We start from the raw sequence: 22,777 nt of genomic DNA on the forward strand, positions 1-22,777 counted from the left end.
CGGAATTAGAATTGGAGATCAAAAATCAAATCATCGACCGAATGAAATCCACATTGAATGTTAATGACAGAGTGCAGTTACCCGACTTACAAATTACAAAGAAACTGAAAACTGATATTGCAGTAGCGATCAAAGATTTGACAGAAACCATACTACCTGCAACTCTAAATGACAAACAAGGAGAAAGACCACAATGTCCCTTGACAACAATCAACAACCTCATTTATAGCACTGCGGCAGTTATCTCAGAAAGGCACTGCAAAATACCAAGAACTGTCAACAAAAAAAGGGGAAGGCATACGCCAGCTTGGCAACGCAGAATTGAAAACAAAATCGCAAAACTAAGGTGTGACGTTGCGATACTCTCAGAACTAAAAAAAGGAAATGTTTCCCGCAAAGTATCACTGTAAATTCGAGACAACACAACCGCCCTATTTTCCGTTGGTGGCAACGGCCAATGGTGTAAACCAGTGGTTCTCAACCGCCGGTCCGCGGACCGGCACCGGTCCGCGGCGACATTCTTGCCGGTCCGCGAGACATATTTCAATTTTATATCCTAATCGCAAGATGCAAGGTGATGAAACAATAACTTCATAGCATTAACTTAATTAGCAAATGCCTTTCAACTGACTCACATCAGTAGCCAACGTCTCGAATACGGGGAATCAATTTCGATAGGTTTGTAGTATATCCTGTGTAACGTAGTGATGAAAATACAACTGCAAAACAGCGAGGTGTGGTAATTATCAATTCCGTCTTGAGAGTCAGTATGACAACACAATTGCCACAGAAGCGATAGTTCCGGCCGGCGCGTCAGATGTCATATTACTACACAGCACATAGCAATCACAACAAATCTTTAATATCGAGGTCTTGGTCGCTTCGCATAGCGTTTCGCATTTCCATCATTACTTGCGTTCGAGCAATGTCTTGGTGCTAATTTCTCACCTGAGCAGCAGTATAGAAAAGAAATAAATTGCTTATTTCTAATTCGCGCAAGTCACCAGCTAGTTTAGGCGTTTACATGCCTAGCGGAATTCAGGGTAACTGCATACCCAAAACCTTGTCTGGGTGTGCGCGGTATACGTAGCCTACCTGCGTCCGGCGTCAATGATCACAACACATGCTGCTAGTACAGATATGGATTGTTGTGTACAAACAATTGTTTGAGCTGTAAGTGTCGAACTTCCAAGACCAGTTGTACGTGAAGGCTAAGAAGACTTTGAGCAAAATGTAACGAAATTTGACCGTTCAATTTAGTGAATATTGACATTATTATGGAGTGTAGCAAACAGAAATGTATTGAGCATTTCTTTCGAGCGAAGGCCAGCAATCAGATTGAAGTTAAAGCGTCTACCAGCACAGAGGAAGGATGTACTTCAGATTTACCACCTATAGCGTGAAGCGGTCGGGCAATGCTTATATGGCTTACCCAGAAAGCAAGAAGCGAAAAGTTGACTTCACAAGGCAGTACGATAGTAAGTACTTAGAGCTCGGATTTGCTATTGCTCCAAGCAGTGAAAAAGCACCACTTCCCATTAGGGTTCCGGTAAATATCAATTTGCCTCTGATTCGCAGCGATAAAATCGATCCATAATAAAAACCATGATTTTTTTGCTTTTTATTATTATTTTTACTTAGAACAACTGAAACAACAACAGAACAACTGAAACAACAACAACAATGAGTTTGAGACGATTGAAAATCATCTAAATGAAGGTGCTGCGGCAAATCTCATCAACTGAATAATTCGAGGCTTCGAATCTTCATCTGCGTACTGGAAAATATTCAACCCAGCAGAGAAATGTTGGTGGCTAGGATTGTCCGATATCTGTTCTAGTACCAAGCCGACATGTTGCGTCAAATCAGCAGCATCCGTAACGGTTGCATCTTCAGTAGCATCTTCATCATGAGCATAGCTGTTGATGTCTGGAGTGGTCTCTGCCAGCAAGGCGTTGATTTTTCTCATCGCCTTTTCCACTTTGCCAGTTCCAGAGTCAGTATCCATGAAGTGATCTTTCACTCGAAGCATAACTTCAAGATTTGTTTGTGTTAGGCGATTGCGACTCTTGGTTGCAGTTGCTGCCGCAGATGACCAAAGCCTCTCACAAGACGCAGCATGTGGAACGCACGAAAGAACAGTCCTGGCGAGTTTTGAAAGTTCCGGAGAAACAACAGCTAAATCCTTCCAGAATAATGCCGGCCGTGCCGTTAAAAACGGTACCCAGATAGTGGATTCTGCATCAAAAACTCCTAAAAATAACCAGGGTAATATCAGAAACGTGCAGTGATAGGTGTGCAGTGTGCACTGGTAGACTCACCTTCTTTACAATCATAGTCGAACCAGTGTTTGATGAGGTTAGAAGCAGATTCATCATTGAAGCTTGGTTCTATTTTTGAAAATATTTTTTGGCCAGATCCCGAACAAGCCTTTTGCCAGTCATGTTCAAGCCACAGCCTCTAACTCGGGGATCTAGAACCCAGGCCACTAGATGATGGTCCTCGACATAGTTTTCTGTTCTTCGTTGCATCTTTGATAAAACCAGACTCTTCTCATCAGCATCCAGAGCGGTAGTCTTTTTTATCTCAAGCTTGAGCCACATCCAGCCTGATAGGATTAGCCCAGCGGAAGTATTGTCCAATTCTGAGATGGCTGTAAAAGTGCAAGATTTACGATGCAAACATATCACCTGTTAACTCTTAGTTAAATGTTGGGGAGTAAAAAGAACTACAATCCTTGTTGTTTCCATTAAGAATCAAGATGTTCAAATTGATCATGTATTGTGGTGTAGCGGTAATATCAGTTTATCATCAAGGAATGCAAATTATTTACAATATAATTTGAATGAAGTAGCATAGTTATGATTGCCAGTGTCGAACAGTCGTCTCGTTACTTTTTTGCTCAGAGTGTTGTTCAACTGCCTCAATATGAAGTTTTTCAGCAACTAACCAGTAATGACATAATATGGCTTGAGTAGACCATAGATCGCTTTAGTATCTTCCCAAAATTTCTTATCATTGATGATTGTTCGGACAGTACATGCACTCGCTGTATTCAAGTGCGGTTTCGACGTTTCTTGAACAAACACAACCTTGAAAATAAGATGACTTCATGCAAATGTCACAGAAATCTATGAATTACTTACTTGAATAGCTGTTTCAACATTTATGACATGCTTCAATGTTTCAGAGAAGGAATACCATCTTGTCTAGCTAGGTAGCCACATGGGGATCTTTTCCCGGCCCATATATCGAGAGATTGAGCTACGGAGAGCAACTGATCGTCGGATGAAAGATGCAACAGTGATCACCTTTTCAACTATATTCCACACACGACTGATGCCCATCAGGTCTTTAACGAGAAGATTCGACTGGTGAGCCAGACATGCACCTGTCAAGGTTATGCCCGATTCAGAATTTTGAAAAACAAATCTCATGGTTATACCAACTCCAAAAACAATGATTACTATCAAAACCAAATGATACAGACATACCTGCACGAGCAATCGTCTCGCTTTCACATAAGCGCTGGCGCTATCAGACACAAAGTTGAGCAATAGTTTTCCATTGGATTTCATTCCAAGCAGTTCTTTTGCTTTTTGAGTGACATCTTGCACAATGTCTTCACTTTGTTTGGTTGGATCAGAGGGTTCAACCGCTAACAGTTTCTTTGAACTCAACTCATTAACAATGATCCAACTTGAAAAGCTGCAAAATAGAATTTGATTCATCGCTACGGTATAGTGCGATCATTTATCACCCATACCCGTTGCCCCGAAGACTACCAAACCTTACCCTAGCCCCAAACCTATGCTATCTACAATACCCCAGCCATAATTGCATGATGATACGTAACATCATAACCCTAATTATTGACGCCATAAGCTGGGACATGTTCATGGGGAACACTAGCTATTGATAATCTTGTAGTTGTGGATAAGGAAGTAGGCTCAAAAGATGTTGTCTAGGACTATGTGCTAAGTATCTTTCGGTTGACGCGTTGCATATCAGATATTACCACATCAAGCATAAGCAAGGGTTTTTAGATATGCAAAGAGAATTCGGTAGCAGTGCTGTGCCCATACCCTGTCAACGTATTACCATGCACATGCAGTATTCAAGCGATTACATGAATTGGATTCACTCATAATACAGTAACATGGTATCTTACCTGCGTATGAGTTTTCATTCTGATTACTTGACCCATCATATCAGCACCGCAATAAATGCAAACGGCTCTTTTGCATCGCTTTGGCGTTAGAGATGCGGGAATCTCCCGATATATACTCCAGATTGATTTTCGTTTTCGCCCTCCCACCATCGCCTTGTAAACAGCAGCACCACGGACATACCGAATCCACAGCAAAGCTCAAGAACTGGCTGATCACCGTCACCGCCTATTGCGAGCACTCTGTTCCCGCCTTGCCCTCGATTCGCTAAACCGTGCCGGTACCGGTGACGAAAAACGATGTCCGGGTTGTGTCAATATACAATGGTTGTCCAAAAAATATATTCACGCATCTTTTTAAAAATAAAAAAATAAAAACCAAAAAATCATTTATATCAAAACGGTAAAATTAAAATCAAAAATCAAAGGAAAAATCATGATTTAAATCACACTGATTTAAATCAGCCTGATATTTACCAGAACCCTACTTCCCATGTGCTTGGTTTGTAACAAAATACTTTCAAACGACGCCATGAAGCCTTCAAAGCTTACTCGACATTTTCACTCACTACATGCCGACCTCGTTGGGAAGCCTGTTTCTTATTTTAAAAGGCTACTGTACAAAGTTGAAAATGAAAGAATTGATTTACAAAAGATGACAGCTACTGATAAACATCTTCTCAGATCATCTTACATATTGCCCTCCTAATTAGCAAAGCGAAAAAGCCTTTTACTATTGGAGAAGATTTAATAAAACCATGCCTGTTAGCAGCTGCGAAAGAGGTTTTGGGTCCGGAACTAGCTAACAAACTTAAAGCCATACCACTATCAAATGATTCAATTCAAAGGAGAATATTGGATATGGCAGTTGATGTGGAACAACAAGTTATTGAGCAAGTAAACAATTCGAAATATTTTGCTATACAACTTGACGAATCTACGGATTTGAGTAATTGTGCAATACTTGCTTGCTTTGTTCGATATGAACATGAAGGTAGTATCATTGACGAATTTCTTTGTTCCCTGCAACTACCTGGACGAACGACCAGTTCAGAATTATTTCGATCTCTCGATACTTATGTCCAAGAACAAGGTTTGTATTGGGAAAGATGCGTCGGTGTTTGTACTGACGGTGCTGCTAACATGACGGGATGCTATTCGGGTGTAACTGCGAAAATTAAAAGAGTGGCAAACACGGATCTGCTCGTTACACATTGCATTCTTCACAGGGAAAATTTATGTGCCAAAAAAATGTCTCCTGAATTGACCGAAGTTCTGAACGGCGCAGTGAGAATTATAAATTATATACGTGGCCGAGCATTGCATTCAAGGCTTTTTGAGGCTTTGTGTGATAGCCTGGGAGCGCAACATCAACATCTTTTACTTCATGCAGAAGTAAGGTGGCTTTCGAGAGGACGTGTTCTCACTCGACTATTTGAGTTGAGGGAGGAAGTCAAGCAGTTTCTGTTGGAGGGAAATTCTCCACTAAAAGAAATCCTATCAGATGAGATGTGGATCGCAAAGCTTGCGTATTTAGCAGACATATTCAGCCGCATGAATGACCTGAATAAGTCGTTGCAAGGAAATCACACCAACATATTTACGCTGCGTAACAAAACCGATACCTTCAAACGCAAACTGATGTTTTGGAAGAGCAATGTTGAGAAAGATGATATTGATATGTTTCCCTCTTCGGAAGACGCCGTTTCCAATGCTTCTGTAGACACACAGGAGTTATTTGCTATCATACGTCAACACTTAGAGCAGGTACAGGTCAGTTTTGACAAATATTTTCCAGAAAGTGTAGACCAGCGAAAGGGAAATTACTGGATTGTTAATCCTTTTACAACCGACATTAATGAGTGTAATCTTAACAATATTGAGAAAGAATCGCTAATTGAGCTTTCCTGTGATGCCACCCTGATGTCTAAGTATAAAGACGAGCCGTTGTCACAGTTTTGGATATCACTGAAAAATGAATATCCCGCGCTCAGTGATAAAGCTATGAAATTACTGCTGACTTTTTGCACAACATACCTATCCGAAAAAAGCTTTTCATCATTATCCCTCATCAAGACCAAACAGAGAAATCGTGTGGATGTCGCTGCTGTACTTCGCCTAGCAGAAACTTCAATTGAACCACGTATAACACGAATAATATCGAAAAGACAGGAACAAATTGCTCATTAACTTGAAGTTTACATTCTCCATTTGGAAGGGATGGCTACGGCACTGCAGGCTACGGCAAAAAGATAAACTCGAGAAGATGATGATTCCTCCTCATGTTGTCGTCATTGATGACTTGCATTGATTCTTTGAATTGGGCACCATATTCAATTACAACCGTATTGATGTTTGTAACTGAAATTACCATGATAATTTGAAAACACCGTGCACGTATAGTTTCAAGTTATTTCCTACGTGTAGGAAAGGTCGTCTGTACTTGTGTCGTTAGCAAAGCACCTTGTGTTACTTTCGGAGATTTAGCGCCATTTCATAATCAAATTAGGCTTTGTACTTCCTAATGTTCAGTCGGAAGTTTCGTCATATTTCAGTGATTTTACATCTCAGGCGTGGAATGCAAGGTATTGTGAGGTTTAGTATGCCGGTAGATGACAGAATAGCCCAAAGCACTATATCTGTGCTATGTTGTGCTTTATGAGGGGATGGTAGGGTGCGATTATGTCATTACCCATACACATATATACATTTGTTTTCGATATTTGGTGAATTTCTGGTAGGAATGAAGTTGGCGACCTGCTGTGTACCACGCCTTCTCACTGATATATCCTGACTCTCTGATGCCCTCTTGAGGATCAGCGATTAAAAAAATCAGGGAGATATTGATTTTCACTGAAAAAGTTAGGCATATCGGGTCATAGGAGACCCCAGACTGCGGTGTCATGATGGTGCTACCGGTTATGTAGGCCTGAGCCAGCATCATTACTCGTTTTCACGGCCCAAGGGACCTTGTTCTAGTCTTCGGAAGGTCTATAAATCTGAAATAGGAGACTATAACGTCCAATTTGGGAAAAAGTGATCCTTTTCGTAATCATATTTTGGGTTGATTTCAGTTTTCGAAGACCCGCCGGTCCGCCGACTATTTTTGGAAATTTTACCGGTCCGCGAGGTGAAAAAGGTTGAGAACCACTGGTGTAAACAACGCCGCGATCGAGAGAAATTTGATGTCTTCCCTTTTTTCGCGTTCACTTTTTCTCAATACTGACAACGTCATCACCTGTCGCACACAACCATGTGGTTCTTTTGCGACACGACGTCATGACAGGTTGAGTATGCGGCTGTGCGGTGTGCGTCGATTTGAGGACTTTCTTAACCATTACCGGTATCGCATCTCACCATATCGATAAATTGGAAGGTAAAAGCTAAAGTATTCGCCTTCCTTAGTATGGTACATCATGGTATGCTACAATATTAGTGCAATCAGGGCTTAGTTAGGCTGGTGTAGTGACATTTTGAAAGTTTGAGGAAATTTACAACATGGTCCTGGTCAGGCATTGCACCATTTGCTTGCTAAATTATGAAGCACTGAAGGCTCGAAGGAGATGTGGTATAGGTGGTTGATGTCGCTTTCAGGGCCTGGCCAACTTATAGACGTTGAATGGGTTTTACATGACCATCACCTATTCGTGTTCCCCCTGAACATGCCGTGTACACGAAGTGTTAATTGGCAAACAACATATCCTATGGAGAATCTATTTCTGCAAAGTCTGTGTAGTCTACATGATAATTCAGTCAACAGTGATGATTTTATTCCTATGCTCTGATAACTCTCTCTGCTAGAAGAGTTTATATCCACTTGTAAATTCTATGTTATTCGTGGTTTGATCCATTGTAAACATTGATACGAGTTCACTTGATCACCACGAATCAGTGTTCCCTATGAACATGTTTTGTGCAAATTGGTGCGCAAAATATTAATTATTTAATCCTCATAATTGTTGCTTCGCCTTAACCTGTGTACCTCATGATGTATAGTTGGCAGTGATGATGTATTCATGTACTTTCTTTGATTCAATGAATCAACAATGTAGTTGATTCGATTTATTCATGTGCTTTGATATCTCTCCTCCTGATTGGCCGTGTGAAACCTTTCCACACTGCTGCAGTTGCTCGGCAACTTAAGGGTTTAAGTTAACAAACAAACAACCAATAATTAGCATGGAGAACTTATTATAATTAAATCACGTACTACACATTAAGCATGCTATAGTGAATATTGTAACAGATCCCTGTTGTCGATCAACCTTGAAATGTGTATATCTCGTAACCGAGAGACATCCTGTTGGAGTATATATGGTAACTGACAACCTCCAAACCTACTAACCGCAAGCAGATATGATTCGATCTGGCTTTCATTCGATCAGGGGAAACCACGGCCAAGCTGTGGCAGAGTGTTGCAAATTATACAGCTGTGATACAGATATGATGCACCTGCTTGCGGGACTATATGATAATATCCAATATTGTGTATTTCACGCCATATTAGGAGACGAATAAGACTTCCGATTGCAGTGATCACGAGTCTATATAAGCGCGTGTTTAGTTGACTCGAGAGAGACTCATTTTACGCTACCTACGACAAACATCGACGACGAATAAATCTTGTATTGAGCAATCTCTTGGTTCAAGAACTTACTACAGAGTTGACGTCAAGTTAAGTATAGCGCAGCAATTACCTACAATACACAGGTCACGCTACTTTGCTACTACAGGACGAAACAACTGCATGGTACCACGTGCTCGGTGAACAAGGGATTACGTCTATACAGTACAACGAACTTTATATCGTACGACTACAACGATATCGTGCAACAATTGACTATACCCGTACCGGACCATCAACCATCCGGTAACCCTTTCATTGCAATAGCTACGGCAGATTTCACGATTAAATTCGCTTGTTGTGTGCTTATTTTACGCCTCATTATATTCGTGATTATTGTGTACCTTTCATATCAATTAGAAGTGTGCATTAGGGTTGTCCAAAATTTGAAAAATTTCGAAAATGCTGCGTTGTAATGTCTTATTCTATAGATCAGTGGTTCTTAACCTTTTTTCTTCCAGCGCCCCCTTTCAAAAATTATCGTGCTCCAGCGCCCCCCCAACTTCATAATGTAAGGAATGTAATAAAGACAATGAGTAAGCGGGAGGGCCGTAACAGCACTTCGTCAACCCCCTAAAAACGATTGCCTTGCGCACCCATAGCGTGATAAACCGAACTTCTGAGGGCTTCGCCCCCACGAACCCCCTATCGTGATTTCGATGGCCAGCAAAGTTTGTGTGGCCTGGTCGCCCTAGGTACCAAAATTTTCTATAATGCATGGTAATTACATATATAAGTCGCGATAAACTGAGTGAGCTGTTGTATAGGAAGATAAAGGGCACGTAATTAATAATTAAACATATTCGGGCGTGCCCGCAGGTACAATTATTCGTTACCAGGGCCGTAACAGGACTTCGTCAGCCCCCCCCCCCCAAACAAAAAACGTTGGTCCTGGGCCCCCATCGGTTGATAAACCAAGCTTCCGGGGGACTTCACTCCCAGACCCCCATTAGGCTGGCCTCTATTTTCTGAAAGCCTGTTAGGTATCTACATTGGGTGTCCATTTACTGAGGCAGCTATTTTCGCCTAGTCGCGCAAAGCGCGAAAAATTTCAATAATTAATGATTGAATTGGTCAATATCATCGGAAATTGCATGTAAATTGAGATTAATTTTTATCCTCTCTCTGCTCACGTAAACACATTTACCGGTAGAGCTGAGTGAGGTGCAATGTTCCCTCTAAGCTGCGCACTTGCGCAGTGCTGACACGGTCTCTGCGCACAGAAAATCTACGTTGCGCACAACAAATCCGAAGTTATTACCTTTTTTTAGTCGATACGCACTGTTGTCCAAGGGTCAGCGCAGTGAGTTGTTGAGTGTGCGCAGACTCATCAAAACTTAAAGCGAATATTGTGAGGTTTCTTGGAAACTGTAGGGCCCGTTACTAATAATTAAACATATTCGGGCGGGCGAACCCGTTGGTATGACTTCGTTGCATGATGTTATTTCGTGACCCCCTGTCTGCAATAGCAAAAAATATAGAATCGCTCAACGGGGATATCGCCCAACAGGAATATCCCTGTCGCCCAATCGTACTAAACTAAAAGACGCACACGATTTCAGATTGGTATTTCTTCACTGACATATAATTTTTCCCTGCCAGATGGAATTCGTCTTCTGGGGTTCAGATTGCCAAGACAGGAACATTCGGTGTCAGTCATTTAGGCGCCCATGGACAATTAAACCTATATGTATTTTGAAGGCTATATGTAACGAAGTTTTCGGTGATAATTTGCTCTGAATACTCATTAAGGATATGTCCTATCACCACATCATCTACTGCGAAGCCATTTTTCTCCAGCGCCCCCCATACCGCCCCCCTGAGCCCAGCGCCCCCCATATCGCCCCCTGAGCGTTTCCGCCCCCCTTAAAAATCGCCAGCGCCCCCTGGGGGGCGCTGGGGGCAAGGTTAAGAACCACTGCTATAGATTATTGATTAAAAACATCAACAAGCCTGAAAGAAGCTCTCAGGAACGTCGTTAAGATTTCTTACAAAGCGTTTGAAAGTAGCTGCCAAAGAGTGGGCGGGCCACCGACGGCGAAATTGCAACTAGGCGGGCAATGACGAAACCACGATTCTTGATTGGGTAATCGGTTATGCTTCAATGATGACGGCGGCTGTCAGCTCTGATTTGGGTGCTTCACCGTGTTTGACAGAAGGAGTAGGTTTTGCTGCTGCTGAGTCTGTTGGTGACGGCTGTAATACTGTAAAAGCGTGTTGTGGTTTGATGAGTCAATAGTAGTAATGTAACAGTGGTTCTTCGAATGTATCAGTTGTAGCAGTAGTTTCTGTTTTGCGGAGGTCGAGTCTGTTAGTAGAGACGGGAATTTGTAAAGCGCATTGTGGGTTGATGCATCAATAGTTGTAATGCAACACTTGTTCCTTGCTCAATGTTTTAGTTGCAGCAGCATTTTCTGTTCTGATGAGGTCGATTTTGTTAGTAGTTGTTGTGGTTATGTACAAGGGCATTGTGGGTTGGTGAGTTAATAGTCGTAATGTAACACTTGTTACTTAAATGTTTTAGGCGTAGCTGTAATTTATGATAGAAGGCAAAAATATTACTGTCATGGCAGAGGCAAAACGGCGGAAGACTGTGCACTTGCCACAGAGAAGAACAAGATCTCGATCTGAGCATTACTTGGTCGGATATGCTTGCGATTACATCTGTGGCTCGAGATTACCAACCTTGCGAGAAGTAATGAGTTACTTTCTGCATCTGAAAGACCATTGCCCTCAGACAACACCTACTCGTGAGCTATGTAATGTGGTGGTTCATGATGTCATGACAGTGTGGCAAATGGCGAGAATTGCCACAATACTTAAAGGAAATGCGGTGAAATTACTTGAAAAACTGAACGAAAAATATATTTTTCTGAAGGCGACCATGAAACGGGAAAGTGATCCCAAGGGTAAGAGGAAAAAATTCACGGAAGATTTGGACAAGTTGTGGGATATTGGAAGTACAGATGCGATAGCAATAATACAAAATGACATTTATCTATCACATGATAGAAAGCTCGAAGACATTGCATTCTATGAAGATCAACAGCAATCTCGCAAATGCATAATGTTGGGAAGAGACAAGATTCTCGCTAAAGACATCGAAAAGAAAACAGCAACCATGGCGGATAGAACTGTTAAAAACATTCAACATGACTCAAGTGATGACTATGTTGTTTTAGCATCTTCTTCATCTTCAAAAGAGGGTGATAGTTTGAGTTCAAGTTCTGATTATGATGCTGATGTTGGTCTTGGCACCTCGACAGCCATTAAGCTGATGGCACCTAAAATATTATGAATAATACCCATGTGTCCCAAGCTCTGGATCGATTGCAACTAACAGACAACAAGGCAACAATGCTGATCGGAGCATTTATTACGGCTTGTGGCGGTGACATAGCAATGTTCTCTCTGTCAAGATCTTCGACAAAGAGAGCCAGGGAAACAAATCGTCTTGAAATTTCCAAGGATATTTCAGAAAAATTTGCAGAAAATAAACCTCAACATGTTGCTATTCATTGGGATGGAAAGCTCACAGAGGATAGATTAGGAAATCGGTATGAGGCTCTGTCAATTGTCCTATCTTGTCATCCTCAATACTCAGAAGGAAAACTACTTGGCATTCAAAAGATGCAAAATGCTGCAGGTCAGACGCAAGCAGAAACCACTTTCAACATAATTGAAAGTTGGAATATAAAAGATGCTGTAACAGCTTTGGTTTTTGACACTACAGCAAGCAACAGCGGCTGGAAGAAGGGTGCAGCAAAGATTCTTGAAGACCTTCTAGGAAGGAAGGTGTTCTACCATGCATGTCGGCACCATGTGTATGAGCTGGTAGTGAAAGACGTTTGGAAATCTTTATTTGGAAAGGCCACAACTGGACCAGAGAATGCATGGTTTGCCCACCTTAAAAGGAACTGGAGCAGTCTTGACAGGGAACAGCAATTCAAGACTCTGACTATTCCTCTATGTTTTGCTGAACGAGCTGCAATGATAGTTGATAAGTTCAAGCTACCGTTGAACAGAAAAGATTTTTTCACACGGGATGACTACAAGCAATGTGTGACTAATGCTCTTGCTCTTCTCGGTGCAGATGAAGATATACGTCATCACAAACCTGGTGCAGCACACCATGCGAGATGGATGGGTACAATTCTGTATGCTCAAAAGATGTTCATGTGGGCCGACCAATTAGATTACAAATCTGAAGAAGTTGAACTGCTGCGCCGCTTCAATTTATTTTTGGTTCTCTTTTATATCCCTGCGTGGGTGGATTCAAGCATTGGTCGTGATGCAGCTGGTAATGACTTGAGATTCGTTCAGCACATGTTGAGTTATAAGGAATATGATGAGCAAGTTTCCACAGCTGCTTCACGAAAGCTTTTGAAGCACGACTGGTATATTGTTGAGGAAACCGCTGTATACGCCTTGTTTTCACCGACGGAAAGCAAGGAAACCCGGGAAAATATGGCAAAGGCGCTCCTGCAAGTAGAGCGAACTTCCAGTTTCAGAAGGGGCCCACCCTCATTGAATGCAACTATACAGATCAACAAGGACAGTACGTTGTCTGACCTTATTGGGCCCCAGTCGTGGTACATATTTGAAGTTTTTGAATGCTCTGGGGATTGGCTGCGTCAACCGGTTGATGATTGGCACTTTTCAGATTCATTCGATAAAATGAATTGCTACGTTAGTTCTGTCAAAGTCGTTAATGATGCCGCAGAAAGAGGTGTCAAGCTAAGCACAGACTATGCTGCAATCTTGACTGACAATGAACAGCAAAGAGACAGTTTGCTTCAAGCTGTGGAACAGCATAGGAAGATTTTTGGAGACAGCAGGAAGTCTACTCTTATCAAAGGCCAGTGATCTGCAACACTGACCCTGCGATATACTTTTTAATGATGCCTTTTGTAAATAGCATTTTTGCCTTTGTTGAATCTTGAATAAAAAGTGAAATATGCGTTCGTTTTAGAGAGAGACGTCGACTTACCATAACAAGCCATAAGGAGAAATTGACTACTGGTTTGCAATTTATGAGTTACAGTCGTTGTCAACTGGTATGTTTTAGAAGGCTCGAAGGTAGCACGATGCATGCATCTAGTTCATTCTTATCTTAATTGGCCAAGCTCCTGTGCAAGAAGTAACAAAACTGTTATACACAGTGTTCAGGTAGAAAATATATTACTGGATCGTTATGCTGTTGTCGATGGCAGCATTAACAACGTCAATTTACCTTATCGCCAATGCCACGAACAGAAATGGCTGCAAACCAACACAACAGAGTAGAACGAAATCGTGACCAGCAATGATCACAAAATCAGTATTTCAGCCAATCAGTAGCTTATTATTACAGGTTCCAACCAATCAAAATTCTAGGTTCGTGATTGCCCGCCCACTTCATCGATTCCCCGCCCACATGCAGACGGCTACTTTCAAACGCTTTGTAAGAAATCTTAACGACGTTCCTGAGAGCTTCTTTCAGGCTTGTTGATGTTTTTAATCAATAATCTATAGAATAAGACATTACAACGCAGCATTTTCGAAATTTTTCAAATTTTGGACAACCCTAGTGTGCATGCAATAGTGCTTTCATGGCTAGTGGCGGCAAACATAATAAACCACCTACCTCCGTCCCCAAAGTTGGCGCAGGCCCTAAGGACGCTAAACCTAAGGTCGAAGTAGTAGTGGGGCAACCGGACAGACAGCCTAGCGTGATTAAAAACAAACCTAGTGACCGTTCAGCTAAGGATCACGTCGACGCGGGACATAAACACAACATGGACACTTTAATGAATCGCGACACGGATGTAGCAGACGACACAAATGCTGAACAAGACCAATCAGACGGTCAGACATCAGATGAGGAACAGCCCGATTTAGACGAGCCACACACATCGGCAGGGCGCACGTCACACACGCCGGATTTTACTAATGTTACTTCCCGCAGACGGCATAACGCAGCACCATCTCAAGCTGTACCTCAGTCACATTCAGCACAAGCAAGTGTCGCACAACCACCTGTTGTCTCAGCACCAATTGCACCATCACAAACAGATACTGAATTGATTCAGGATCTCGAAGCAGTTGAGAACAAGGAAATGACTGTTGTCGTTAACAAACTAAAACGCAACCTTTTCGATGAAAACGGACCAAGCGCGTTTTTCACAGTTGCTGAATTAACATTTGAGGCGAACAACATAACGACAGATCACGCTAAATCATGCTACCTCATGCTCAATATCAAACAACACGTCTTGGAACGCGCTATGACATTTCCAATCAACACAAAAGCTATAAACAGCTACAATACAGCGAAGCTTGCATTACTACGCAGATACCAACCGGAGGCTAAGGAATCAGCAAACAACTTTGGCCTTATCGTGAATCTTCTGAAATTAAATGATCTTACACCTGAACAGGCGTACGACGCCGTAATCACATACCACAACGGTCTTTTTGATTGCGTAGCCAGGAGACGAATGATGAATTCAGTATTCCATCATATCGTGGACCATCGCTTACGTCCATTCTTACTGCTCAAACTCCGTACTAGCAACATTGATGAATTGCTAGTCGTGGCACAAACAGCAGCGGCTCAGTTAGCAGAAGAAAGACACGTCAATGCCATACACACCAACACCACACACACAGCTAAGGTGGCAGACCGACAGAGAGATGAGGAAGAAGCATCCTTGAAAGCGCTTGTACTGAAGCTACAACGCGAAGTTGATCAACGCAAGGGCAGTGGATCTCAGTTGACTACTGGAGGCCACGGTTTCACTTTATGCTGGTATCACAATAAATATGGCAAGAAAGCTAAGAAATGCAGCGACACCGCATCTTGTCAATGGGATGCATATTCTACAAATTTGAACGACTCCAACACTGATCAAAATTTTTAGAAGAGGTGAAGCCGAGCGGCATCGTCCTGCAACTTAACGAAGTCGACCCCCTTCACCCGAACTGGCTCACACTTTATCTTGTATTTCTTTGTTATTTCATTGTCATGTGGGTGTTTTTGATCCATTCAGACATCATACGACGCCCGAAACATGTGTACATTATTTCCCGTACAAATTTCACCCTTGCCAATACGTATACATTATAGAACCATCGCAGATGCAAGGGTTACGCAAGCATTATCTAGGACCTTTCCGGGTTTTACACAGATGGAAACATCATCTTCAAATCGCAATCTCAGGTCGAACACGTAACGTAGCATTATACGATGTCAAAGTCATGTATTGCGACGGCGATCGCATCTCAGATTTTTCTCGACCGAACGCAAACACGCTGTTTACATCCGATTCTCACGATGCTGAAAACCACGTGGCCACAACACATGTAGGCCGAACGAACATCGCTGCTAACGCAGAAAATCCAATTCAGCTTCAGAAAGCAGTCGAGCCAACAGCGAACGCATCCGGTTCAGATATTATTGCAGATTCGAGCGATCAGATTTTGAGCGAGCGAGATTTTGAAATTGTTCAAGAATGTAACGATTCGAATTTACCTTGCAGACCCGCTATTATTGATAAAATTATTACAACGCGAACAGGACGTGCAATTTCCAAGCCGCACGCACTCAAGGATTATGTTTTATCGGCAATCGATTGTCCTGTCACTTTTGACGGCGTGGCTGTTAGCGCGCCCAACTAAAGGAAACGATACTCCGATTTCTATCGCGGCTAACGTATGTCGACGTGAAGCCGCTTCTGATTTGATCGATATTCAACCACCAAACGAATGCAAACACACTCCCATTATGCATTCAAAATCGTGCCTGGCAAATATCTACGCCTTATTATTCAGTGCATCTTGGGTGGGGTTGAAAGGTTTTACCAAATGTAATCATGAATATTAATTTGACAGATATATGCTATTAATGCAGAAATAATGCTTTGTCGATAATAAGTTCATCGAATAATGTCCCGTCTACAATCCTGTTGGCTGTGCTAATTTTTTGATAGCCCGAATAAGCTTTAAAAACACTTGCTGAAGTGCCACAAGAATCGCCACCTGTACGGACAATCGGACATCGACGTTCTAAGATAATGCAAAAAGACAATCCTCTGTCGGGAATACTTGATCGGTTTCCTTCCTTGACTGATATCAAACTGGTGAGTGTGGGTATTACATCATGGAACCATTTTATAGTTCATCGTACTCGTGTGGTAGACGGTAAGACAAGGCAGACTTGGACAACAAGAAAATGTTCAGCTTCTTCAAATTAGATTACAAGTCTAGCTACACATTTTTCCTGAATTAGACAAATTAGAAATACGGTTATACTACATTTTCCCAAATTATATTCCAATTGTGGCTAAAGGTATTTTTTAAATTAGATTATAAATAGATTTACTGAATTTTTGAAAACCGGACATTCAATTAAGTTGAGTTCATATCAGATCAGAGTTCGATTTCATAAGGATGGGAATAGAAAATGTTTGTTCAGCAAGATTGCCTTGGTCCGCACTATACAGTTCCTCTGTAGCTTTTTCCGGAAAACCTTGAATAAGATTAAAACTAGAACAATTGCAAACTCATTCATGGATTTTAGTCTTTTATGTAGGGTTTTAACCAAGTCACGAGGCTCCGAGTCACAAGTCAATCTCACTTTTATAGATTGACCTGAGTCAAGTCGAGTCATTTTCAATTCACCATCGAGTCAAGTCGAAGTCAGCGAGCAGATGATAGAGTCCGAGCCATGGTAATATGACTCGAGTCCGAGTCCAAGTCATTGTATTGACTGCTCAGTCTGCAGTTAAAGTCTTGTTAATCCACTTTTTATAGCTCTGCTTGGCGATATCGAATGGTTTGCATTTATAATAAACTGATTTTCCTCACTTTCAGCAGTTTCTGGTCACATTTATAATACTGATACCAATAGACGTAATCCCAATAGTGTGGTTACTTATCATTCCTCGAAAGTACAATGAAGTGTAGGCCCGAGTCTCGAATCATTTGACTTGGTTCGAGTTGTGCGCAATGACCCGACTCCAAGTCGAGTCAATATACAGATTGACTCGAGTCGAGTCATTTCCGTATTTTGAGAAAATGACTCGGGTCAAGTCGCGTCATCAGAAAATCGTGACTCGAGTCATTACAACCCTGCTTTTATGTGAGCACGAAATATTCCTAACATTCTCAGTGTCACATTTTTCTAGGCCTCAACATTTGTTGCGTAAAAGATTGTGGCAGCCATAGATACGGTCCACCATATCTGCTTACATATTTGATAGTAATATGGGAAACTACAACATTAATTCCACTATAGTTATTCATAACTTCACGACTACTAGCGATTTCGGTCTGTCGAGTAAGACGTCATGACGACATGGTTAGTCCATAACTCACTGTAAATATACCATGGAAAGTTCAACGTGGGTATTTGGTGTCAAGATAGTTCATTATAACTATGCACTAAAATGCAGCCGTGGGCTACATAGGAAATCGAAACGAGGTCGTGAATAACAAAAAAGGATGGCCGGTCCTGGCCTAATGTTATCAGTAGGGCGGTTTTTTTTTGACAAGTCAAAATTTGTCAAAATTTTGTCAAAATTGTAGCGTTAGGTCAAAATTTGTCAAAATTTTTCATGAAGTTTTTGACGTCTGCATTTTGTTTGTATCGTAGGTTTTGCACTGTCGGTTAACTTATAATTTGATATTTTACCGCTGTTAGCCTATTTTATAGGCCTACCGTTGTAAACGGCTATTCGTCTGCTCATTGTGAATCATAAACGCGATCAAATAAAACAAATAATAGGTAGACATGGTGTTATGGTCAACGTACCGCAATATCCTAACTGAAGAAAGACTTCTTGTGCGTTGCATCATTCTTACATTAAGAAGCGCATGATGAAAAATTGTGATGTAGACAACATTGTCAGAATGAAGCAACACGATGTGTCACCAGCACCAGCAGTGTACGCACAACTTGAGTGTTGTCAGCCAACAACTGCTGCTGTTGAACGTCCTTGGCAAGCTTCTTAGTAAGGACGTGCACTTTCTACCCAATAATGTAGGAAAGTATCTCTCGTTGTACTACAAAATATTTTAATTATTTCTACCTTAATACATATTGTAACCACTGGAATTCTTCATAGGGTCAGATTTCGTTAAAAAATTGTTTTTTTTCATGTAAAAAGTAGCCTGTTTCTAAGCCAAAAACGCTTTTCCGGGCCAAACTACTTCGTTAGGACAGTCAGATCCAACCAGAAATGAAGATAAGTGGTACAATTTTAACATTATGTGGGAAAACACCTAATTTGCATAAGTTAGGTCAAAATTTAGTTTTTTTTTAGGTAAAAAAAAGTCAAAATTTGGATTTTTTACGTCAAAATTTTCTTTTTTTTCAGGTAAAAAAAAAACCGCCTTAGTTATCAGCCATTTCTATGAGTGTTTTGTGATGATTTTACTGTTCACCTCAGATCAGAGAACAGTTCAAGAACATAATCGCGCCAACAACCATTGAAGACACAAAAAGCCGTTATCAAAATATGATAGTTATTGGATGTAATATTCCAGGTAAATTTGGACGTGCATATTGAGTGTGCTTTGGCATTAGTAATAACTATTTTATCATTCCATTTCATCAGTCCACTGAAAGGTGACAAGTATGAACTCTCCAAGCTGCTGTAACTACAAATCGGAACTCGCAGACACCAGAATTAACTGCCGACAAAAATCGGTTTGACTGCTTTGCCAGTCCAACAGGTACATAACAAATACATAATTGCTTCTTCCATTAATATGTAATTGGAATATGTTTAGGTAGGAAAGGCTAACCTGTAAATAGATGTATTTCATGGATATCCTAACTTGACTTTGAATTTTTTCGAAGCGATTACTAAAATTCGTATGTAAGCACATGCTTCACAAGTATGTCTTGTGTTTCAGGCTCACGACATAGAGACCAAGAGTCAGAAGCATTATCCCGCATCTAGTTGTCGCAAGACATCAGGATGGGTCAATTCAAGGCTGGATCATAGCTGTTAGGAAATCCGTCCCGTGAGGTAACGGCGGTGCAATGGTGTTCGATATGCTATTCGATATGATGGCATGTTATTATGCCTGGGATGTGTCATACCCGAAGGAATTCCAATTCCTGGCATTTATTCAGAGGGTTGTTGTCGGCGATAAAAACACCCAATATATCTCTAAAAAATTTAATAATTTTATTAGGAAATTTGAACATGTATTGTAAGGGCATAATAGGCCTCTTTCTTTGACTTGGTTATTCTTGTGCAAGTTGTTAAACAGTACCTCATCCTTTGCTTGTATCTCGGCTCACGGACTTGTTTATTTTGCAGTATTTCGTTAGTATACACAGCCCATTAGCTTCGTCGACACTGGTCATAGCATGCGACTTGATAGTGCATGACACATATGTGTTTAATATTGTCAGTGAAAAATTGAATAATTTCTTCAACAACAATTTTGAGCACATACTGTAAGGTCCTGATAGGCCCACTAATTTGACTTGGTTATTGCTGTGCAAGTAGTTCATAGTCTACTTTTATCTTGGGACACTGTTTTGCTTTCTTTTGCAATATTTCGTTTATATATTTCAGTCCAGTAGATCCGTGGGCATGAGCGTGTGACTGGATAGCTTGGTACTCTTCAGCATTCTTGTTGAATCCACTTTTTTCAACTCTGGTTGGTGACGTCGAATGATTGCATTCATGTTATACCAGTTTTCCTCACTTTAGCAGTTTCTGGTCACATTTTCAAGTACCAGTACCAATAGACGAAATATCAATAGTGTGGTCACTTTACTATTCTTCGAAATTACAATGAAATGTTGGTCTTGGCCGCCTGAGTCTCGAGTCATATGGCTTGGTACGAGTCATGCGCAATGACTCGAGTCCAAGTCGAGTCGATATACATAGATTGATTTGAGTCGAGTCATTTCCGTGTTTTGAGAAAATGACTCGAGTCATCAGAAAATCCTGAATCGAGTCATTAGAACCCTTCCGATTCGGGTGCGTTGTTGAGTAAGATGACATGAATAGAGAGATTAGTCCATAGCCCACTGAAAATAGACCGTGGACATTTTAACAGGGGTATTTGGCACCTAGTTAGTTCCTTGCAACTATGCACTGGAATGCGGCCGTAGGCTACATAGGTCATCAAAATGCTGACGTGAATAGCATTGACGTGAATAGCAAAAAGGCCCTCTTATTTTATCAGCCACCTCTATCAGTGTTTCGTGTCGGTATTACTTTTTGTCTCAGGTCAGAGAAGATTTCAAGAGCATAATTGCGCCAACAATCATTGACGACATGAGAAGCAATAATCAACAAATATTGAATATATTGGATAAGATTTTTCAGGTAAATTGGAACCTAAAATTCATCTTGATTCAGCATTAGTAGTAACCGTTATATCATTCAATTTCATCAGGCCGAATTGCTACTTCCATTAATATATGATGAGAAAACATTACTGTATAGCAGTGGTTCTCAACCTTTTTTTAGACACGCCCCCTATTTGATAGTGACAAATTTCGCGCCCCCCTTATCGTCATATCACAAAATCCAACTGGGATGCTAGCAACCCCAACAGATGGTTTGGTGGTATGGACGATTATGAAGGTTGATGAGAGAATATATATATATGATATTGGGCCTATATGTTGAGAAACACGCGTGCATTGTAGGTCAATCGTGCGTGGCGTGAAAAAATTTTTCAGGTGACCGCTTCTTCGCGCCCCCCAGGTTGAGAACCCCTGCTGTATAGGATGGGAAAGCATAACGGAATAGAAAGAAACCTAATAATGGGTCTATTTCATGGATGTCCTTACCTGATGATTTCAGATTTTTTTCAAAGCGATTTCCAAAATTCGCATGTAGGTGTAGGCCTACACTTGAACATGTGTCTGTGTTTCAGGCCCTCGACATAGAGACCAAGAGTCAGAAGCATGATACTTCACATTTAGTCATCGCAAGACATCAGGATGGTTCGATCCAAGGCTGGATTCTAGCTGTGGGGGAATCGATTCCTTGCGGTGATAAAGACGCAACGGTTTTAGATGTTTTAATTGATATGATGGCATGTTATTATGCCTGGGATGTGTCATGCCCCAAGGAATTTCAAATCCTGGCATTTGTTAAGAGACTTGTTGTTGGCGACAGAAACACCCAATATATCTCCGAAAAATTGAGTAATTTCTTTAGGAAATTTGAACACATGTGAACACATGCAGTAAGGGCATAATAAGCCCCTTTCTTTGGTTGGTTAGTACTGTCCAAGATTTTTACAGTAGTCCATACTGAACTTTTATCTTGTCACACTGTCTTGTTTTATTTTGCAGTATTTCGCTAATGTAATACATCATTCCAGTAGATCAGTGGAGATATAAGCATGTCCCGTGATATCCTTTGACACTTTAGCATATGGGTTGAATTCTGCCCTATGCTGGGTAATCGTTACATTTAGGGGTAGATAAGGGTCAGTTTGATAATATGTAATGGTTAATTTGAGGGTCGGGTTAAGTTCGGGGGTTATTAAGTCATATGCGGCAGTTCTTTATGCTTAGTTACCGCATGCTCTAAAATGGCTTCAATCTAATTATTTCATGCTGTGCCACAATTCTTTATTTGTACTAGCAACAGTACTGTTTCATTGTGCATAACTTGCATTTAGCATTGCTTAATGCTTATTACTGTCGTTGATTTTGTGCATAACTTGCATTTAGCATTGCTTAATGCTTATTACTGTCGTTGATTTTTAATATGATGGTTTCATTGCAAACTATGGAATGATTTTTATGCTGCGTTACAATCGGCGGGGTGTGTGCCTAGTATGCCAGAACATTTAGTAATTCATTTTAATCACTGCGGGGAGAGGTCGTGCACGCCAGATTGTTTAGTAATCAATTTGAACAGCTACAGAGGGTGATTTAGGTCTGATTAATGGGGTTCATGCACGGTGTAGAAAACTCCTATATGAGACAACACATCTTTTGACACCGGGTATATGGC

The 22,777-nt window shown here is 41.1% G+C and overlaps 3 protein-coding genes across 3 annotated transcripts in view; 1 reads left to right on the plus strand and 2 right to left on the minus strand.

Moving 5' to 3' along the window:
* The window catches only part of LOC145455404 (kinesin-like protein KIF14), a 245,977-nt gene that overhangs the window by 213,220 nt on the left and 9,980 nt on the right, over positions 1 to 22,777 (minus strand). The window lies entirely within an intron of this gene.
* LOC145455878 (uncharacterized) lies at positions 1,607 to 4,651 on the minus strand. The gene is made up of 5 exons (XM_080333905.1): positions 4,172 to 4,651; positions 3,312 to 3,668; positions 2,951 to 3,092; positions 2,322 to 2,653; positions 1,607 to 2,253 (listed from the first exon to the last, which is right to left on the minus strand). Exons 1-4 carry the CDS (start codon positions 4,319 to 4,321, stop codon positions 2,391 to 2,393), a joined length of 912 nt encoding a protein of 303 aa, XP_080190031.1. The 5' UTR covers positions 4,322 to 4,651; the 3' UTR covers positions 1,607 to 2,253; positions 2,322 to 2,390.
* LOC145455399 (uncharacterized) lies at positions 9,030 to 16,318 on the plus strand. The gene is made up of 2 exons (XM_080333368.1): positions 9,030 to 9,169; positions 14,377 to 16,318. The coding sequence occupies exon 2, from the start codon at positions 14,384 to 14,386 to the stop codon at positions 15,692 to 15,694; it is 1,311 nt and encodes a 436-aa protein (XP_080189494.1). The 5' UTR covers positions 9,030 to 9,169; positions 14,377 to 14,383; the 3' UTR covers positions 15,695 to 16,318.

Source organism: Botryllus schlosseri, chromosome 14 (genome assembly GCF_051294905.1).
Source record: "Botryllus schlosseri isolate E-star chromosome 14, Bs_hap1, whole genome shotgun sequence".
NCBI lineage: Eukaryota > Metazoa > Chordata > Ascidiacea > Stolidobranchia > Styelidae > Botryllus > Botryllus schlosseri.

Bases quoted from the DNA above. Each gene is read 5' to 3' on its own strand.
- LOC145455878 (XM_080333905.1), bottom strand. From the start codon at position 4,321: ATGGTGGGAGGGCGAAAACGAAAATCAATCTGGAGTATATATCGGGAG. The intron at 3,093-3,311 runs GTGATCACTGTT...CTTATTTTCAAG, and splicing joins TGTGGAATATAGTTGAAAAG to GTTGTGTTTGTTCAAGAAAC. The intron at 2,654-2,950 runs GTTAGTTGCTGA...GCACTTTTACAG, and splicing joins GCCATATTATGTCATTACTG to CCATCTCAGAATTGGACAAT.
- LOC145455399 (XM_080333368.1), top strand. From the start codon at position 14,384: ATGGCTAGTGGCGGCAAACATAATAAACCACCTACCTCCGTCCCCAAA.